The sequence below is a fragment of the Aquila chrysaetos genome, chromosome 25 (genome assembly GCF_900496995.4).
Source record: "Aquila chrysaetos chrysaetos chromosome 25, bAquChr1.4, whole genome shotgun sequence".
NCBI lineage: Eukaryota > Metazoa > Chordata > Aves > Accipitriformes > Accipitridae > Aquila > Aquila chrysaetos.
Genome location: NC_044028.1, coordinates 5,170,902 through 5,193,337, shown reverse-complemented (window position 1 = coordinate 5,193,337; position 22,436 = coordinate 5,170,902). Strand labels below are relative to the sequence as shown.

At 35.1% G+C, this 22,436-nt stretch overlaps 1 protein-coding gene across 7 annotated transcripts in view; it reads left to right on the top strand.

Annotated features, from left to right (window-relative positions):
- The window catches only part of SDK1 (sidekick cell adhesion molecule 1), a 417,371-nt gene that overhangs the window by 99,936 nt on the left and 294,999 nt on the right, over positions 1-22,436 (top strand). For all 7 annotated transcript variants that reach the window (XM_030001765.2, XM_030001768.2, XM_030001764.2 and 4 more), the window contains one exon: positions 21,601-21,760. In XM_030001765.2, the coding sequence (XP_029857625.1) occupies positions 21,601-21,760 (160 nt within the window). The remainder of the gene's footprint in view (positions 1-21,600; positions 21,761-22,436) is intronic.

Below are 22,436 nucleotides of genomic sequence, written 5' to 3'. Positions count from 1 at the left end.
ATTTTTTGTATGGATATACTAATTATTACAGCAGAAATAACAGTAACTATATAGCTACAGTAGAACTTCTTTATCCTAAAACACAGACATGACTTTTCTGTTGAAGGACAGAGTGAAAAACTGAAGTGGTACTATCTCTCCCTAGCTTCTGAGCTTATCAGACAATCTTCAAATTATCTTTTAGTTCTTTTGGCCATTTAACGATAAAACCATTCCTGATTAAAAGAAAAAGTTGTTTTGTTGATTCTCTATGTTCACTGGTTCAAATAGTATTTGCTAGGCTTCTTGCACCAGCCAAACAGCCACCTTTTGTTTAAATTTTGTGGTATTGTGGCAGATGATAAAATCTACTGCAGTTTCCAGGTTTATAAAATTCTTGAAACATCATACTAAACCTAGTGTGGGAGAGTGTTTTTGCTGTTCACAGACACAAGAGTTTAAATCAGCAGGTGGCTCACCAATTTTCAAATATCTATATTTAAATAGTTCTCTTAATGTTTGATTAGTCTTGCAATGTGCTGTTTAACATTGAAGATTTAGTCAGTGGTCATGATTATTACTTGCTCTGAAGTCCCTTTTCATTGTAAAAGAAGCATTAACTAGTGGTTAAATGGTCTGTTCTGTAATATATATCATTTCCAAATGGATGTGAAAAACTGCATTTGGTTTTTTTTTTGCTTGTTTGGTTTTTTTGGCGTTATTAAGTTTTTCTTGAAACTTTTTTATTGGGGGGGAGAGGGGCAGGGATACCCTCTCGGTATTTTTTTTTACATTTACCACACAAGGTTTTGTGTTCTTTTTTTCTTTCTATCATTTGGACTTTAATGTTTTGAAGGACCTTTTCTTGCTAGCCTTCTCTATCCTGCTGTTTAACTTTTCTGGCCCTTTTAATAAGCTTCCTTATTCTAGGCAGTTTCCTCTCCTGAAACTAAATAATACTGTGTTATGTTTTCTCATTATTTTGATAGTAGTTAAACTTCTGAAATCTTATGTTAAAGTAGATTTTTTTTTTTCGGAAGCAACAAAATCCAAACTGTGAAAAGGATTCCATGCTACTGTATTAAACCATTAAATCATCAATATCACCTCTGAAGTATTACACACTATGTTTAAATGTTACTATCAGAAGGTTGATTATTTTGAGGATAAAAGTTTTCATAGTAGCTAATTTGAAGGAGCTGTTAAAGTTGATAGTTCAGTTAATAAAATCTAAATAATTGGATTTGTTTAAGAATAACCTAGAGACAGGAAAATAATTTGATTATCATTTGTCTAAGGTAGAAGCTTCAATTTTAATTTTCCTTAAGTTCCTGAAAATTGGTAGCTGGGTAGTATAGGGGACCCAAATTACTGCATCCATGAAATACAATCTCAGCACTTACCGTTTGTGGTTGACTTAGTAGCTTGCCAGACAGGGTATTGATACTAGTTGCCCCAAGAGCAAGTAGGAACCTCCTGCTGCATCTCACAATTTCAGTAGCCTGGTAAAGTGTCAGTTGGGGGGGATTGAGGGTTGAGACAGAGCAAACTAGATCTGATGAAGAATGAAGGTATAGGGATGTGGAGGGGAACTGGTCTTATGTGTGGGACTGGACTAATGGTACCTAGGGAGTCATGAATGAAGGGGAAGACTTTGGGGTCATTGGAATTTGAAAATAGGGTGATTTCATAGACACAAGCATGCCCATAGATAATTGGACTTTATTAATTCCCTGGCTGACAGAACAATGTGCTTGCTTTACAATAATTTTCAGCGTTGTACTTCAGGTACAGGAAGATGTATTTGTCACTGTGTTGTTTTGCTCTCTTTAATTTATATCAGGATTTTTTGCTTGCTCTAATGAATGAACTCCAGCTGTTGGATTCCATATGGGAAATGAAGCCAGCATAGCTCTTCCTGACAACTTGTGCCTGTGCTGTGAAAGCTGAGAATGAATCAGCATGAGAGTTCTGGGAATGATAGTCTAACATAAAACAGATGACTGTCATCTATTATTTGGGTGGCAAGGAGAGATAAGAGGGAGGAAAGTTTGCTTTTCAAGTGGGCTTAAAGAAATGAACTTTTTATATCAGTGCAGTTTGTGGCTCTAATTTGGAAATAATTTACAGTCACTTGGGAAATTCTGTCTTCAAGGGTGGATTTGAAGGTGTGTACTGGGGAGAAAGGAGTGGTCATAGTAGCTTCCATTGGCTATGGTAGCTGTGGGGAAAGGGGAAAATAAATTAAAAAAGGGAGGGAGGAAACCAAACAAAAAAATCCCACCAGTCTGCCTTTAGTTGTCGCCATAATTGAAGGAGTTACTAATGGATGTCTGTATATATATTCTGAGTCTGTAGAGTTTGAAGAAATAAGTAGCAAATAAAAAATAACTTAGTTTTGTAAATCCATATTTTCTATTTCATGCATGCTTGCTTTTCTCTGATTTTAAAGACATACTAGTTTTCACCATTTTTTTAACCAGAGACACCGTGAACAGAATGTAGTTGAATTAGTAGACCCTATTTGGATTTTGGAATTTCCGTGCAAAGTTCTGGGTCTCGGGTTAAAGCAAAGAGAAATTGTGTTGTATATTGTGTATTTTAGGAGAATTAAAGACAGAGAATCAAAATTCTTTTGAAAATTTACCATGAGTCTCCTCTCTATTTTGGATTATTTTCAGTATTTGAGCCAATGTTCCTTTAAGAATTCAAGTCTCTTTTCTTGATCTTTTTTCATCTCAGACATGAGTGCTTCCTTCGGGACACAGTCTGCTTCTGATCATTCTCGTTCTGTTTTCCATCTCTCCACTGATCTTGAGCTAACCTGATTTCACCCAATGTATTTCACAGTCAGCCCCCTTACCATGCCTTTCTTCTGTTAAATGTATGCAGTGTCTCTGCTGATCTTCTCTTTCTTTGCTGTTTAAATATATGGAGCTGGTTTTCTTACAGCTTACCCACGTGTTCTCCAAAACATGGGTATCTTTTAAGCATCTTTTGTTCTACTGCTGATTTCTTTCAAGGAGTGGCAGTACTACATACTGTGGACCCTGTTGATCCATGCTGATTTATTTCTTTATGAATTCATGTGTAATTTCATCCCTTGATAATAAATGGATTCATAACGTGTCCATTGAGACATATATAGCTATAGATATATATGTATGTAACTTGTAATCATTGTATCAATAGAGAGAAAGATGAACTGATACTCTATTATTACATTTTCTATTAAATAGCTTGTTTAGACCAACAACGGTTCCCATGAAAGAAATGATTAATTTTTATAAAATTTATAATTTAGTGACTGGAATGTCTAATTTTCAGGAAGGAAAAAAGTCTATTTTCAGTGTTCAGTAACAAACAGACAGCAAGTGTTAAGAAGAAGGAAAGCATTAAATGTGTATTTTGTTACATAAACCTGTATCATTATGATGATGTAGCTACTCCAATTTATTTTGCCTACGTATGTTTACATTTTATAGGGCATATTTGGCTGTGGAAAACTTTTTCTTAATTGCTTGAATTTTGAGCTGAAATATTTTATGCTGATCTGTGCTTGAGGGTAAATATTTTTTTTGAAAGCTTGAACAAAAATGAGTAGTTCAAGTCTTTTTGCATAGAGAAATATATGGCAAAAACACTTGCCATTAAAAATGAAAAACTGCATCAATTTAGACGAAGTATGACAGTTTAAAATAATGAGTATACAAAGACTTATTTTGAACTCATGAAGCTTATTTTCATTAATGATCCAGCACTGTTTATTAAAAGTGTGCAGTATAAATACTTTATAATTCCCATCCCTGATGACACCTTCAGAATAAAAGAGGATATTGCTCTTTTTATTTGCATAGTTGCTGTGGGTATTTTTGTTTAGGTCTGTAAGATGTCTGGTACCTTCCGTTTCTCTCAGTTCACTTTCAGAAGTGTTCAGTAAGCACTGCAATGCAAAGTGGACATCTGTTCTCAGGTGGTCGATGCTCAGTAGATGAAGCAGGCGCAGTTATTTGATACATCCTGTAGCTATATTGATAATAGTTGGGTGTCTGAAGGCACAGTGGCATTACAAAAAACATGTTTGAGTTAAACAGATCAGAAGGAAAATGTGGAACCACCGATGCAGCATTCTTTCACTGAACAATGAGGAGAAAATGTAGTTTTGAATGGTTTCTTGATTCAGATTTTTAAGTTATATCAGTGTGGGGACTTTAGCAAGAAGATTCACAATCAGGCCATCTTGAAATGCGTTGCATTCCCCTGAGGGACGAAGGGGAGGAGAAATGTGATCTGTTGAGGTTTGTATTCTACAGGATACGCATGAAGATGTAACCATAACTTGTCACATTTTCAAAAATCATTTGTCAATAGGCTGATACCACAAACTGAGTCCTCCAAGGGGGGTTTATAAAAGGAAGGGGCTAGTCTATGACCTCCTGCAATAATTACCATGAAAACAATTGATCTAGAATCTACTTGTGAAATGTAATCATAAATTAAAAGAAATTGCTAGTATGCCTCTCTTGTTTTAAAGATAATTTATGCTAATATCTTGACCCACTGAGACCAAGAAATACACTGTATTTCAAAGCTTTTGCTCTTCTCCCCCTTTCTGCTTGTTGGGTGCATTTTATATTTGTTGACTGTAAGAAGATGAGAAACATATCGTTTTGAGTTTCCAGCAAAGTTTATAATTCCAAAGAATACACAAATAGCTGAACTTCCTTGACTTCCGGAATTTTGTTTTTTGTGCTTCAGTAGTGTTTTATTGTTTCAATTCTCTTTATAAAAAGGTATTTCTCTTACAAATGCAGTTGATAAAACCAAAAGATCAGTTTCAGTTTTAAATCTCTTGGGAGAATTTAGAGCTCTCAAATTCTCTTGTACAATTTAAAATAAAATTTCACCTTAGAAGTCCACAGATTCTGTCCATTTTGGCTTCCAAATAGCATGTAGCTGCCAGAATAGAATTAATTACTATTTCCTTTGAACGTTGGTGTGCAATAGAAGCACTCATTAGAAGTAAAAGCTGGAAGTTGTGTGATAGCTTCCATGGATTTTGTAGTTTCTTTATCTAGTATATTGATATCCAATTTTAAGGCTCAAAAACCCCTCTATTAGTGATGCGGATATTCTTGTGACATGTGAACAGCTGTTACCAGACAACGATTTGCAGTAAACGGTTGTAGTAAACCAAGGAGTTCACCAAGATCTTTAAAAAGTCAGTATGGAGACTGGCTTTCAAAAATGAAACCTCGAGTCAGAATTGCACAGTAGTTTCTGAGTTTTGTGAACTTGATACAAATACATTTTCACTGAATAGTGTTTATTGCTGCTTGCTAAGGTTATGTCAACACAGCAAATTGAATGCTTCACTATTATGCCTTGTTTTAAAGAAAACCAGCAGTTTTCCCAGGAATGACTCTTTCAAGACTTCCAACGTGCAATGAAAAATAGGATTGACTACCTTGGAACAAAGGCATATACCATTAGTAATGCAATGTGTGGCATTCTGCTTTTTTAGTGGTTCCTTCTGACTTTGGCTCAGATTCTTTTCCTCTGTGTAATTTGTATTTGTTTGGTTTTCCCATTTTTTTAAATACTGGACATTCTGACGGGAATTCAGGAAAGCTGAAATTTCTTATTTTTTTCGGAAGAATTCCAGGGCACTCAGTGGAAACTGCATGCTGCTAAAATCAAATAAACATTGTGTTTTGTACATTTAAGGAATACTGTGTGCATAAGATAAACAAGACATTTATTATAATCTCTCTTAGCTATTTTTTCTCTGCCAGCTATGCAAGCAAAGCAGCAAGGTAAAGGTCCCTCATCCATAGATTTAATCTTTCTTCAGTTCAAAGCTTTGTAAGTAAAAGCAACCATCTGTACAGGACAGCTGTTGAAATCCCTCTCTTACAAGCATTGTATTGGTGCCAAAGTGAAGCTTCTTGCCCTAGTATCATTGTGCCCTCATTAAAATTAAGCAGCCCAAACCCATTCTGTGTTATCCTTGAAATCCATTAAATGATACGGTAATTCCTGTTACAATAGTCTTCTGTAGCGGTTCTTAATGTAGAGCCTTAGTGCATAGGGTTCATTGCATTTTCAGCCAGTGTATGTTTAATAAGGACTTGGGCTTTTTTTTGACATTTAAATAATTTTGTGAATATTGTTTTTATCAGTTAGGTCAACTAACCATCCATTCATTCAATCTATGGGCAAATCATAGAATTACACAATTCAAGTGATTGGTTTTTTGATCTCTGTAATAGATTTGTTCGCTCTGTATAAATTTTAGTCTGGAAAAGAAGAAATCTAAGAAATTGAAACAGAAAAAACCACATACATACGGGCATGTATTTTCATGAAAGTATAGGCTTTTGCTAAGTATGTGAAAAAACCTTGTCCAGGTATTATTAAAGAGAACAAAAATAGAGCATGAACAATGTATAACAGCAAAGAATTGTTTTTAATATAGTTGTCTGGTATTCATTTCAAAGGCACAAGAATAAGGTTCAGATACATTTAGGAATTTTTAATGGAATTTTCTTTCAGTTGCTTAATGATGCAGATGATTTTTAAGTACCGAAGGGCGGGGCTGAGGGGGAAACTAAGACTATATATTTGATTTTGTCTTTTACAGTGCTTTTCTTATGTCCTTTTCTGTAGTATTCTTGCCTTCTCAAGTATTTGTCTTTGAAATCAATTTCAGATGTCAGGAAAAAAGTTAAAGATGTTGGCACTAGTTGTCACAGATCAGACTAGGATGTCTCATTAAACTGAGCAAAGAGAGAGTGCGAATCACCTTTAATTTTCAGATTGGTTGGTCTTTAATGTTAAACTGAATGTGATTGATGCCTTGCAGAGTAATATGTGATAATATTTACTGAAAATTTTCTTAAATTTTTGAAGGTATATTCCTGTGTCTGTCTGGTATGAATGATTTTGGTTTCCTGTGTTCTCCTTTCTTGGCTGATGGCCTCTAAAAGTGAACTTTCAGAACAAATGTAGAACAAGTCAGGCATGCCCCTGTTGTGTTGATAATATCATCTTGACAAATGTATTCTGAATTTTGCCTGCAGCCATTAAAATGGAAAGCGAAGTCGGAAGTGTTTTGTTGGAGGGTTGTGGGTTTTTTTTTTTTATTGCTTGTACCAGCAACTATTGTACTGATTTTGTCAAAGGAAAACATAATTTTTATAAAGCACTTGGCCTATTGACTCCCAACTAGAACAATATATTTTAATCTATCATCATGTTATTTTTACTGCTTCATTTTTATTTGCCATTATTGCACTTTTTTTGTTTACGTCTAAGATGATACAAACTAAAGGCCAAAAGTCTAAATGAAATAAATATTATGCTAATGCTAATTTAGGCTGACTGTTTATTAATAGAACTTGTTTTCTATACATAGTAAAGAAAATAACAGAAGTTATTGCTGAACTTTGCATACACAATTTTCATGATCTGGTTGCATACGCAGAGAAGGTCAACTCTGGTCATGCTTTTTTGTCATGTATATTTTTATTGATTTTATTTAGTTATTTTAATAATAAGTTGTACATTGTAAATATGAAATAGAAGGATAGAAATTGTCAGCTTTTGTCAGATACAATGGCTTGGCAAGAAGCACATATAGAGAAGCATCTTAAGTAATTTAACGTATATTACTTTAATTTAGAAATTGTCATTTTTGTGGTGAGGCTGCTGGATTGGCCTTTGTCCAATAAGTGTTTCCTGTAACCATGGAACATGTTAATTTAATGTGCTTTCACATAAAAACGGTGTCAAAATAAGTACCTGTTGAGTATTGCCAAACAAAGAGAAAAACAACTAATTTGCTTCTTAATGAGCCAGTAATAATGTGCTAGCATTTCAGTCTATTTACTTTTAAGTCAGACAGGGTTTCTGGTTGAGCATGTATTTCAGAAGATCTACTCTGTAAACAAGCCTTTTAAAATCTATGCTAGTAAAAGACATTTTTATAAACTACATCAACTACAAGCTCAGATTGTGAAAAATGTATGAATAAGAGTATTTATGTGATAAGCCCTTAAAATGATAACTGTAGGGTATTTGGAATATACCACAGAAAGTTAAATGATATTTGGGCCAAACTGTTCTCTTATTTTTTGTAATTCAGATGGTAATTCCTTTAAGAATGAGAACAGGTACATTACATACGCTTTTTGCTTTTTCTTATTCACACTAGGACAGGAAGTAAAAGAATGGAAGCGCCCGGGAGGTTGCCCTCTAACTTCGCTTACTGGGGTCACTGTAATTCCTGCTGTGCCAGAGCAGGTGTGTTCTACCTGGCAATTAGAACTTGCAAAATGAAGTTTGTTTGCAATAATGTATCAGAGTATCACTAAAGGATTAGAACTGTGTTCTGGTTCAGTGACCTTCTCCAAAATAGTTAATCTATAAAAATCTCTCGTTTTGCCTGTTAAGCAAATAGCTACAGGCTTTCCTTTCTTTTGTAAATCATCTTTTGATATTTAAGAAACCATTTTCCAGGTATTTCTAGAGCAGTCTATTTCTGTAATTTGTTTGTACAGGTTTTTTCTGTTAGAATTGGAATGGTTTTGAATGCGCTTCACATAAATGATTTTATTGTAAAGCTTTAGGTTGGAAAACCAGGAAGTTTACATTGATATTTTTTAGTTCTTTATCTAAACATGTAATGAATTTCAGGCAGAAGAGAGAGAGCAGTAAGTATCATTTGTGAATCTTAAACCTCAAATAGCCCAGGCTGTTTTCCAGCTGGGTTGGCATTAAGTGTCTGGTGAAAGGTGAAGCTAACTTTGTTGATCTAGTCTCACCCATTGCTTTCCTAAAACAAGTTAGTGCTCATGTTAGACAAAGAACTGCTCTTTGCTTAAAAATAACTTGAAGTTGCCAGTCCTTTCAGAGAATGTGATTATTTCCTCTGGCGAAAAAAGAATAACATGCCTTATCTACTCAAGGAAGACATTTAGGATGCCCTTTCCTGCTTTCTTTGTCCTGCAATAATCAGCTTTTTTTAGGAAGAACATTTCTGCTATCAACATTTTTTCTGGTGGAGCCTGTGAAAATAACCTCAGTCTGTATTGTCCTGTGATGCACTCCTGGTAAATATGTGTAATACGTCAACTATATTTGTCCCTTTCTCCCACAGAGTTTAATAAAGGAAATTATTTTGATTAATAGCTTTTAGATTTAACAAACAACACTCTTTTGGGTTATACATCCATCTGGTCCAGTTTCTAAATTGTCAGCTTGATGATGTATGTGAATGTATACAGCAGAAACAGATGACTGGAGGGACTTGTGAAATCCTGCAGAGAATTAAGTCGGCAGATTGTTTCCCCCAGTGAGCAATTTTATAGAACTTGTAAACCCGCCCAGGGCTTACCTCTTACAGGATACAGGAGTTCTTGTGAATCAAGAGGCTTATTCCGTATTGCTTTTGAATATACATCTTCATTATTGTCAGGTTGTCTGGGTTCAAAGTGAAGAGTAGAGGTTTGCTCTTCATTTGTTTAACGCTGCTAAGCAGGATTTAGCAAGACTATCTGTATTTATTTGATTAGGCTCCAGCAGAAATGATCAGGTACTTCTGAGTTGGATTGCATGAGAGTAGGATTATGATATAGTATAATAATTGTAACGTGTAGGAGTGTGGTGGTTGTTTTCTTCTTTGTCAACTTGTCTATTATGCACCAGTGAGATGGGACTAAGCTTTACATTGTATTTCTACAAGTAAGTTCTGTATTATATCTCTCGGCCAGTCACTCATGGACTCTTCCTGTCTTCTGACTCACAGTTTAAGGTTGGACAGAAAGGTTACATATGCAGAATTCCCACATTTGACTTGAATAATATTTTCTCATCTCTTTAAGGTGACTGAGAGCTTGCACAAAATTCTACCAAACTTACAAAACCAAGCTTTACCTAAAGGAGTTGATTCACTTTTGCTTTTATACCCATACTCCTTTTAACAACTTAGAAGAATGATTTTTTGTGAAGGGAAGTCTTTTGTCTGATCGCTTGAGACAAAATACTCAAACTCTGAAGACAAATCTCCTGACTTTTCTTGCATTAATTGGCAGTCTCATGAAAGGTATTACCCTGTTCTCCAAGACGTGCCTTAGCTAGTAGACTAAGTGTTTTCTTTTTTTTTTTTTTTTGCTTTAAAATTTTTTTGTTAAATAGAATTTAATCTTTTTTCCAACCAGGTTTGAGGGAAAGTTTATAAATGGTCTTTTTTCTTTGACTTAGACTCACCACTCTTTTTCTGTTATTCATTTTTGTAAATTATTGCTCATAAACATGTTAACACGACTACTGGATGGTAGTCATTACTTGTTGCTTCTCATGACTATTGCCCAGAGTAATAGAACTAATGAAGTAGAGCCTACTTGTATTTAATTTAATGTTGTGGTGATATAACACAGAGGTTTCTTTTTATTTTCTAGTCAGATGAGTTGCACTAAAATATAATGATTACATTGATTACTTCCAAAGGCTAACACCTCTTCAGGTTTACATTCTTTAACCTCTTATAACTTTAAAAAGCTCCTCCTGATGATAATTTTTTATATAAAAGGACTTTTTTGTCTGCTGTATGAATCCAACATAATATACTGTGCAATTATTACTTCTGTCCTGAGAAATCTGTCCACACTGGAAGGAAAACAATTTTCCCTTCTATTTCAGTACATAATTATACATTCTGTATATATACACGCTTCTGATAATGGGTTTTAACCAATATTTTATTGATTTGCTGTTGTTACATACAGAGTTATAGCTCTCAGTTCTTTGGAAAGTCCTAATTTTAACATTATTAATGTCGTCTTTACAAATGGCACAAATAATGAATATTAGTAACACTGTGAGTTGTATATCCCTTCAAGATGCTTGGGTGCATTGGTACTAGCTCTTAGAATGATTTTTAACTGAGTGTTTCTTTTATTACAATTCATAGTGCAGTGAATGCAATGTTTGAAGTTGATTTATGATCAAAATTTTTCGTGTACATCCTTTAAAATTTTAAGCAGATTAACTGTAGCATGTTTGCAAATAGTAAAGTAATTATTAACTATGCTTTATTTTTTTCGATCACCTAGTATCATGGAATCATAGAATGGTTTTGGTTGAAAGGGACCTTAAAGACCATCTAGTTCCAACCCCCCTGTCATGGGGGGGGACATCTTCCACTAGACCAGGTCGCTTAAAGCCCCATCCAACCTGGCCTTGTTTAGATAGAGGTACTGTGTGCTGAACATAGCAATATGGTACTTTAGTAAAAATGTACTTAAACGTTTGGGAGTGCAATTCATTGGTCCTACGTCCTATAGGATACACAGAGTTAATACAATAGTTCTGTACGCAGAACAATCTGCTTGTGATAGCTTCTTGCCTTGGCATTAAAAGCAAAACCCACCAAACCCAAAAGACCCCCTCCCCCCAAAAAAAACCTAAGCAAACAAACAAAACCCCACCCCCCAACAAACCCAAACCTCCAAAAAACAAAACAAGAAGAAAACCTCTCAAACCTTAGTAGTTATGATGTTATTTTCAAAACACTATTTAAGTTCCCTCTCTGCCTAACTGGGGTTTAACCCTGTCTGACTTACAAATCTTTTATTTTTCCTTTATATATCCTTTTGATGTATCTCATCCATCAGTGTTAGCAAGAACAATAAATGCATTGATCTATTGCTATGCTTGGCAAGTTAAATAACACTTTATGTAAGAAGTATTGATTTATAAAATCCAGTACATGTAATTAACATTATAACTGCCAAAAGTTGAAAACAGTATTAACTTGCTGCTTATTTATAACCCAAAGAAAATTAAATAAAATATCCAGATTAATAAACTAACTCCTTTTTTTGCCTTCAGATATGTCAAGTTATGTTTTCAAGAACAGTGATGCGTTTCTTCCAATTCTGCCAAGAAGAAATTATGTGTTTCGTCAGTATTGTTGAAAATAATTCTATTGTCTCTATATATATGTATCCTCAGGGGTACCTGAGGTGGTGAAAGAATGCCACTTGGATAGTTCTGAAAGGGTTTAGTGTAAAAGACACAGAAATAACTGACGATATTAGGGAAAATTAAGGCAGCCAATTTATGTCAGGTTTTCAAAGAGCCTTTGATCTGGCCCTTAATTAGTGCCTGCTTTTCTGCATGAAAGCGTGCAAAGGTGTATCTCCCTGTTTGCATGTAGAGTGTATTATCCAGTTGTCTACACAAATTATGCAAGGAGATACTCAGAGCTCTGCAAGGATCGCTTTGTGCTTCTGTTTCTGACTCAAGCACTAACCAGGTGCCTGTTCCAGAGTTTGCTTATCACGATGGAAATATTTCAGCTGGGTTCTGTGAACTTTGGACTGTGTTTTGATTGCATTTTTGTCCTAATTCAGCATCACATAAGGATATGAACTATCCTGTCTCTGTTCAGTATAGCGTATGATCATGTGCTTACCACCCTTGAATTCAGTAGCACCATTGAGATCCTTTGAATTGAGTTTGTTGAGGCAGGCCTTATAAACCTATTTACATTTTTCATGTTCAAAGGGCAAAAAAAGAAAATTACAAGTTACATGTAAACAAAATAACAATAGCAGTAAGAAGTGGGCGTTGTTTTTTAACAAAGGTTTGTGCATGAATCATTTCCCCTTCAGTCCCCTTTATCAAAAGAGATGTGTGTTTATATCTTCCATGGATATTCATAGCTGCTTTGCTATTTAGAAATAATTCTCCCCTTGAAATAATAAATAGGTGGCTTTACGTGGCTTTCAAGTCTGGCGGTGCCTTTGCTGTGCCATTGTTTCCTCCTGCTGCACTCATGTTTCTGTTCTGGTAGTTCCAGACACTTGTCAGCTCTTTACCTTTTTGATTTATCTTCTACAAAATAACCAACTGAGAATGCCTCTTATACCAAGGATGAAATTGTGGAAAGCACATTTATGTTTTTATCTTTTCTGTTCTGTTAAATGTTCTGTAGGGTTTCATCTTGCCTTCATGCTGATGTCATTTGGAATATTTACTGGAGATACATATATACATATATATATAGATGGATAGATATCAGTGTGATCAGACTGGCCCTACAGTAGTTGGACATTGTAGATTATGTAGTAGCCACAGTAGCTTCCTTTGCAGTTAAAATAATGAAGGAAATCCTGCTCTATTTGGATTCTCTTTCTGTAAGGCAGTTTTGCTTTCCACCTGCTGTGTGCCGAGATTCTAACAGTCACAACTTATTTCCTTGAGAGCTCCACAAGTCTCTGTAAACATCACTAGATATGAAGAGAATATAAAAAGCATGGAGGTTACGCTTTGATACCAAATTCAGCCCAGAGAGGTTGTAGGTTTCTTTGGAGGTTTTGTTTTGGTTTTGATAGTTAATGGGTTCTCTTTTATTTGCCCGCTTTGTACGCTATTGTGCCTTTTTCTTTCAGTACATTTGTAACTTTCTTTAAGATATCCTCATGAATATTTCCAAAAATAATTCTGTGGCCTTTTTCAAGGATGAACTACAGTAAATATAACTTAAGAACATCATCTGTAGCTTCTTGATTTTTAATCTTACAGGAGATGTTCCATGAATTCATGAAACTATGAATTGTGATTGCCTTCTGATACACAGCAAACCAATTTTTTTTTTTTGCCCTGACATAACTGAAGCATTATAGGAGGTCAGAAAGTGGAACTAAAACATGAGGTGTAGAAATTAAACAGGAAAAGGAAACCTTAGTGGGACTTTAGGTTAATACATCAGGAGCTGCTTCAGGCTCAGCTAAAATGATATCAGCGCTCCACCCCCCCCCCCCCCCCCCCCCCCCCCCGGCTGGTCTGCTAAAGAAATCAATTTTAAGAAAAGAATGATACAATTGCATGTGGGAAAATCTTTCTCAGTGTATTTGGGGATAACCAAGAGAGTTTTATGTTGAATTTTAAATGGAGTGATGTTACTGACCACTGTCTTTTTTTTTTCTGTTGGAATGCAGGTCCTGTAAAAACTTTTTTGTGCTTCTGTGAGAACTTCTCCTCAGTTCTGTTTTGAGTGTTTCTAATAAAACTCAATAAATCTTTTCTCAAAAGGGAATTCTTCTTCAAGAATTTATCCTGTAGTGATTGAAAGGATGATCTTTAAATAGATGTCAGAGTCTTAGGGAATAGATTTTATGAATGCAAAGAATAGGTTATGTTTAAGGACTTTTAAGCAACTGGTGATAGTAAGATATTCTTTTTTATCATAAAAAAACCTGGTCTAGCTTTTTTCTGTTGTCTTGTCTCCGCATAGCATGCAAATATATTTTTGTGGCTCATCTAAAGCTGTTTGTAGGGAAAAATGGAAGAAGCCTAAGAGTTATAACAGGAAATGTTTGTGCCTTGAAACAAGGCAGAAAGGTTGGAATTATTAAAACAGGTTTTCCTGTAACAAATCATTTCATGGTGTGTATCTTAGAACTTTAGAAGTTTCTAAGGGAATGAATTGTCATGTTTGTTCTTTTAAACAATACTATGTATTAGTCAATATTTTGGAAAAACATTTGATCTGTTAGTGTCAAGAAATGAGGAGCTTAGAAGCAAAATAGAATCTGCAGTGCTGTTTAGGTAATTCTGAAATAAGAGAACTGATGCTTCAATTTAAAAATAAAAAGAATTTTTAATTAAATCTACTTAACTATCAGTGTGAAACACTCATTCTTGCCGCTTGGGACTCCTATTCTATTGAATTGTTGAAAGCTAATCATAACTATACATTACAGAATGTTTAGTTTTCCTCTTGGGATGGCATGCAACAGGTATGCAATCTTAAGTTCAATATTTCTTCCACCCAAATCAAATATATGATTGGCAATTACCCAATAACTGACTTGCCAATTAGTTGTTTGACCTATTCAAGGCGAAAAAAGTTACCCATTGAAATCTTGTCTCCCAGTGACTGTGCATTTAAAAGAAATAAATGTCACTTATTCTAGAAATATGTAGGTTTCCTCACAGAACTTGCTGAGTCCTAAAACAATTTAATTCCATCCCCAATTAAGCCTTTAAAAGCACTATCCATCAACCTCAGCTGATACTGTATTTGCATTTAGAGATTATAGTAGAGGTATCCAGCAAGCAGGTTATCTTTCTTATCTATAGGAGGACAAAAATGGGTAGTGTGGGCTCATTTACTTGACTTATGAAATTGAAGAAGAAAGACCGATTTAAATACAGTTGCTTCAGTACTATTCTGATATAAAATCAGATATCGTCTTTGACAAAAGTTCAGGAAATCCACTTTAAGGGAATGCTTTATACCATTGGGTGAAAATTCTTGACTACGGCACTATATTTGAAAAATAACCTTATATTTTAATGAAATATTCACTATGATGCATCAGTCCTTTCAAATCCAGGCTTAGAATGAGGTAGTAAAATGCAATTTAAATTTAATTGTTGTACTTGGTGATTTATGTCACGCTTCCAACCAAGAAAATTTGAATCTCAAATATCCAATATTTTTGGTAGAATAGCCTTCCTGCAAATCAATACAGTTAAAGTGACTGAATGCTCTAATGTATGTTTGACATTGTTGACAGTTTATGAATAGATCATATACTAACTTTCACAACATCTCACCAATGCATTTTAGAAGGTTTGAATTCAGAAGAAGATTGATTCAAATATATCCGAGTTCTAGCTGACTTCCTGGTACATTTCCCAAGATTTACTATGTAATAATTCCAAATTCTTATGCCATATAAGCTATTGAAGTTCATTTCCACAGGAGAATACAGCTTGCATCCAGAGCTAGCACATGTATGCAATGCGTAGCAGGAACTAAGATAATAAGATTAAAAGGTCCTTTTGAAAAGGAAGAAGAGAAAAATCTTTTCCATAACCAAGTTGAGAATAAGAAGAAAATGGTCCTGATTCCCCAGAAGGTTGCAGTTATCAGCTGTCAGTCAGTACAGAAACGCTTGTACTCAACTGTATGTGCTCTGAAGCATCAGCTTGTGAAAGTCACAGCTGAACTTTAATCTGTTCTTGATGGGATTCTGCTGTCCATAGTTGTACCTACTTTCTTTGGATTACTGAAAAGATTATTTCTGTCTTTAGTTTGGGTTTCCTGACTCTAGTTTCCTTTTTAATTTAACTATACTTTTGTATTATGCATTCAATCCCCTGGATGCATCTTTTCAAATACTCTTTTTTATGGCAGTTATCATTAACCTACCTGAAGATGGCTCACATTCCTTTTCCTTGCAAACAGCGAGAGCAAAAGCATTTCTCTATTGTTGTACTTCTCCTGGGCTGATCATTCAGCTTCTGTATGTAGTTTATTTATCTAGTCTCATTTTCCTGGAAAACTCCTCAGAGATACTCTATTCTTTGTTTTTCTGTGTCAGTTGATTGTAGCTTTAGACATGCATATAAAGAAAGGGTGATGTGCATCATGCTTTGACTAGGGACTAATAAGCTAAAATCAATATAGGTGTGTTTTTTAATAAACCAATTGTATTTTTGTTTGGGTTTATTGAAAAATGTATCTCAGTCAAAAATTTCTTTTCAGTATCATATCTGTTGGGTGAACTGAGTGATGAAAAGACAGCTGCTCAAATGATATTTGTTAGTGATTCAGCTGTATTTGCTCTGACTTGCTGATCTATGAACAGGTTAATCTACTATTAATATTCAATATTAAAATAATATTTAAACACCTAAAAATGACTTAAAAGTAGAGATACATAACAAAGACAAATAGCAATGGCAGTGGGGATCTCTTAACCTGTTCTCTGTACTCACTATATTATTCTTCCTCTGAGTGTATTCAGGACTACAGTAACTGATTTTCTCAAGATGTGAGCACATGATTTTACCTGTAACTGTTGGTATCCAACATTTCTGGAGAAAAAAATGCTGAGATTTTAACAGGGTAGTTTCAGTGTTTTTTACTGATGAAGGTGATGTGGTACTTCTTTGGAGTATGGTAACTTTCATTTTCTCAGTAGGATAGAGATGTTCAAGATCAAATTGCATCTTTAATTAAAATATATGAATTCCTGAGGGATAGGACTGCAAGACTGCTTTCAAGGTCTTGTAGCACCCTGTAGTAACTGAAAGATCTATTTAATCTGACTTTGTTTTATGCATTTTACAAATGTAAGCTGTTAGAGGCTAAGAATCATTAGCCAAACCTTGTTAATGTGTTTATTAGAGGGTATGTTTGAGGTCCCCGAGATGGTACTCTCCTCAGTTTCTGAAGTCATGGTCACTCACGCTATCCTTATGAGATTAGATTCCCTTGGTTAACTAACGAGCAGCCACTCTTGGAATTTTTGTTTTCATTCTATTCAGTACAAAGCTGTACAGTCAGACTGCCTTCTCCTCTTTCATATTGTATTTGTAAGTTCATGCCTGAACATGATTTTCAGGGAGAGTAGAGTATGAGCGAGCTCTCAGCTTTTCCATGATATATCTCATCTGCTAGGGCTGGGGAGAAGCCCAAAGTAGATAACAATTGCATACAGCTTAAATGTCAGCATTAATCCAAACAAAAGTGTATGGGCATTGTTGAATTAGGTCCTGAATCTATATTTTAAGATAAAATCCATCTAAGCTTTGCATGTACCAAAGAAAGAAAATAGGTGGCTAACCTGGCAGTGTAATGGAACTCTTGCAGTTTAATGATGCACAAAAGCAAGGCAGACATATTTTGGAGCAAACTTCCAGATAATTTTGGCATATTAAATCCTATTTTTTCTTAAGATTTACATAAAAATAAATCTGCACTAGTCAGCATCTTAGCGAGTTTGGTAAGCAGACTTAATGAAAATTTGTAGAAGCTGTATATATGTGCCAACAGATCGGCACCTTGTCCTTTCACTCCTCCTTGCAACTCAGATAATTTTTTTAATTATTATTATTTTTATTTTTAAATCGGCATAGCTGAAGAGCCAGAGAGGCTGGAAGTATTAAGACGTTTAGCATTTAGAAGAAGGCAACAGTGTATAGCATGAATGGTTGCTTTTTTTTTTTTTTATTGCAGGCAGAAAACTATTTTAGCTAAGAATATTAATTCCAGTATTTCATTATTCCTATTTCTAGGACTCAGATAGGCTTTTTATTAGCTTTTTGCTCTGTCCTTCAAGAGAATAAAAACTGAGATGCTCTCATGGCTTCTAAATCCTTGATTGGCCAAGGTTAGCCTTATGGTGAGCCCTTCCTGTATTTAATTAATAAAGTGGAAGTATCTCATACCTATTAAATGACCCCTTTGTATCTTCCATCCCTTAGCCAGTTATTCCTTTCCTACAATTTTCTTTCTGAGATGGCTTTCATTTTTCCTGCCAATTTTCCTGTTTGCCTGGGATGCTCTATGACAACTAAACTTTCCTTGTAGGTCCAGTTTAAAAATCTGCTTTCCATTACAGCTTAAAGATGTAAAGCTTACGGTGCAGCACCGTTTTGATCATGTGTCTGAGGTGTGAGCAGCACTGTGCCGCAGAAATGCCAAAGTCATCAAAGCTTTACTGCTACCTCTCTTCATGGAATCTTTGCTCAGTATTTTATTTTCATTTCTGCTTTCAGTGAATATTTAGTGAGCTCTGATTACATAATTGAATTTGATAAACTGATGCTATGTGATTGATGAGAAAGTCAGGAATAAAAGATTAGAAGATAAAATTACTTCAAGGGTTTAAGTAAATCTTCCAGAGAGCTGGGGTAATTTATAAAGCATGCTATATTCTTTATAAAAATATTCCCGTAGGTCTATTAAATTTTAGCTTCTACCAGAATTGGATTGACTTTTGAGAATCATTTTCATGTAATACCAGCTTGATTCTGATACTTTAAATGGGAGATAGCTCTGAGTGGGTTGCAGCATCACTGGGTTTGGAATATTTGAGTAGGAAATGTAGGGCTGAATGACAGAGTTGTGGGCAGCAGTCTTTGTCTTTCAAATAAATAATTTTTTCATGGAAAGACGTAAGTTAGAAGGAGTGAGTGGATAATTCAGAGTGAAATAATGAAGGAGGTTATGGTGCTTGAGTCTTTAAATCACTGAAAAACAGGATCAACAAATTACTCAGGTAGAAGATTATAGTGCCAATAGCAGTTTCACTGTAGTCTCCCTGAATAGCTCAACTTTCTTCAGGAAGGAATAGTTTAACAAGCTCATTTCGTGAGCTTCTATATACTAGCAGGTAAATGTCATTGTTTTCAGGGGACTCAGCACTAATCACTTCAATTTACCAATTGGGCTCTGTTACAACCCCTTCCCCCAAATACCAGTACAACTCCCTGCCGCTGCCTTTTCATCTCCAGAGGAAGCCTGACACCTTTAATCTTGCAAGGGTAGAATGTCTGTCTCATAACTCCTTAGGGAGACTCCCCAAAATATATGTGAAGCCTCTGAAAGGATTTAACATTTCCTCACTTGTTTAGAAATATCTTTGTAAAAAATTGCTTTTTGCTCTGTGTAAGGTAACTGTGTTTCACCCTAACATTATCTAACTCTGACTAAAATTTTTCTTTATAAAGTTTTAAAGTATTGGTTGATTTTACTAGCTAGGAGAAAATGGGAATTGAGATAAGACTTCTTGACAATATTTGCAGTCATTAAAACAAGAAAAAAGCTTTGCAAAATATAATCTCAATCACATAATAGAGAGTGGAGAAGTGCAAAAACCATCTTTGGTTTGCCTGGGACTATCTGCTAGTTTGGAACTGTTGCTATTTTCTCATTTGCTGAATTGTCATAGCTTCCTGTGTATCCAATTTAAAGAAAATATTACTGATCTGCACTAGCCATTAATCAATTCGTTTGAAAAAATCAGAAGAGGGCCTTACCTCAAAATACATCTTTTAATTCAGTTTGTTAGGACAGATTTTGTGTAATAGTTTGTAAGTATTGCTTTAAGATGATGTGCTTTTTTCCTGCAGAAATAACTGTATCTTTCTGAAGTTAAATTCTAAAAACTAGGGAGACAATTTGTCAATACAAATCATCAAATGTGTTTGCAGCTGAGGTTCAACTTTATAGCCAATTGTAGCAAACAGTTTGGCAAAAGTCAACCTGTGACTCCCTGACCGCACTCAGCTGAAGCGCAGCTGCTACCCTGGGACTGCACGATTAGGCTGATAATGAGTCTGTGTTGCTTTGTGGTTTGCAAAGTAATAAAAATTCCCTGATAAGAGGCAAAGCGAAAGATAAGGGCTTAGAGAGGTTGGCATCACCAGGCCGAGCTGCACACCCACTGCTGTCCTCGTCTTCAGTGGAACACTAGGGCACCTTGAAAGCCACTGACACCTCTGGCCTTGAGCTCCTTCTTCCCTAATGTGTGTGGTTGCTGTCTTGTGGCTATCAGCTATTAAAGATTATAGTATGTGACCTGGGGATTCAAAAATTTCAGACAGCCTTCAATAGTACATGAGGTCACTTCCCCATAAACTGTAAAAGATAGCTTAAACTCTTTACATAGCAAGTATAAAAGTACCTGAGCTTAATCTAAAATAAGTTTTAAAAGAAAGATTAGCAATTTAACTGAATGGTTAGTTGCACTGGGACAACATTTGTGTATCTTTGGGGTTTTTTTTTTGTATTTTATATATAAGATACACACACATACACTGCACTCCTAAAAAGCAGAGTGCAGTAATGTCTACCTATTAAATATTATTCCATGTTTTGTATTAAATCTCTGACTTTGAATGTAACTTGTGTATTTTATATATATACATAAACGTGTTAATTTTGATTATAGAAGGTATTTGTAAACTTCTAAGATAAAATATGTAGTTCCTACATAGTTACAAGTAGACATTTGATGCATAAAGTGTGAAAACCATCTTCCAGAGGTGACAAGGGGTGGGTGTCTGGCAGATGTAGACTTGTAATAAATCTGCATTTGAGTGGAGCTTTGGCAATTCACCAGTTGAGAATTTTGCTGCTTGAATTATTTTGAGCATTTGTGATCAATGGGGGAAAAGAGTTTGAGACTATATGTGACCCTTGAACATTATTGAAGTACCCTAGTTCAAAATCTGTTACTGGTTTCAGGTAATATAATTTAACACATTTTGGTTGGCAATAATGTTGAAAAACACCTTAATCTTGTGATTTTGTGGGGTGTTTTTTTCTAAACTCTTTTTTCTATCAAAATTCTTCATTTACCCTGAGACTTTTCTTGCTGTGATAATCATTTCTATCCAAGATTACTCTTCTGGTTTCAATTCAAGGAATTAAAAAAAAAAAAAGAGCTTTGAGTGGATTTAATCCCCACAGAGGAGAGGGGAAAAAAAAAAGCCAATAGGGCTGTTCACTGCCTGCCACAGTAGACAGTGCTGAAATTCTCCTATGTATAAGCAATAAACATGGACAAAATCTTGTCTGAGTGGGCACTTCTCTTCTAAGTAAGTACCAAAGACTAAGGTTATCAAGATCTTGTGAATTCTGCCTCTAAAGATAAAGCTCAGTTATGAATATAACAGTGCAAACCTTAACTACTAAATCATGTTGTCTCTTGTTTTATGATGGCCATTTTGAGAAGTAATGAGCTAAATATTGGTGGTTTATACTGTACTTGCTTAAATAGCTTACAAACCCATTTTCTCTTTGTATTTCAGATGATGTTGCGCCATACTTCAAGACTGAACCAGGCTTGCCCCAGATACACTTGGAAGGAAATCGACTTGTACTTACGTGCCTTGCCGAAGGCAGCTGGCCCTTGGAATTTAAGTGGTTACACAATGACAGTGAAATAACCGCCTACTCCAGTGAATATAAGTAAATAACAACTATATAATAGCCTTCTCTAAGTTTAATTGCAAAAAAAACCCAAAACAAACACCACCACCCCCAAATCCCCGATACTTCAAAACACCTTTGTAGATACTGATACATTGACAATGTTTTTTCTTATGAAAGAAGACTTTTTTGTAAACAAGTAAGATCTCTATGAGAGAATCTCCTTTGCTAAAAATGATATTTCACACTTCAAAACAGGGGTCTTAACATAAAATTTTTAAGTACCAAAAATGTCTTTTGCTGGAGATGTAACCTTACATGTATTTGTAATAAATAGCAGGCATATTCCTTAGCTAAATGTTATGAATGATGTGCTACTCATCCTTGAACAAAGCTAAGCTTAGTGGGACTATTCTTTTCAATAAGATCTAGAAGAATGTGGTCTGTCTTAAATTGCATATGGAACTTTTGGTTTCATTTCTGAGAATGCGAAAATTAATCTTGCAGTTTAACAAACTGTTCTTCTATGATTATGCACTTTGTTCCCAGGACCTCACTGACTCCCTCCCCATTCTGCAAGACATCCCATCAAGCAAGAGGAAAACCACACTGTGGCTAATCAGAGCTACATTTTTGCTGATAGGCACCAGATGGCTGGCCAAATATCAAAGTGTAAAACAGCCAGGTTTTGTACGCTTTTCTCTAATGGGAGCAT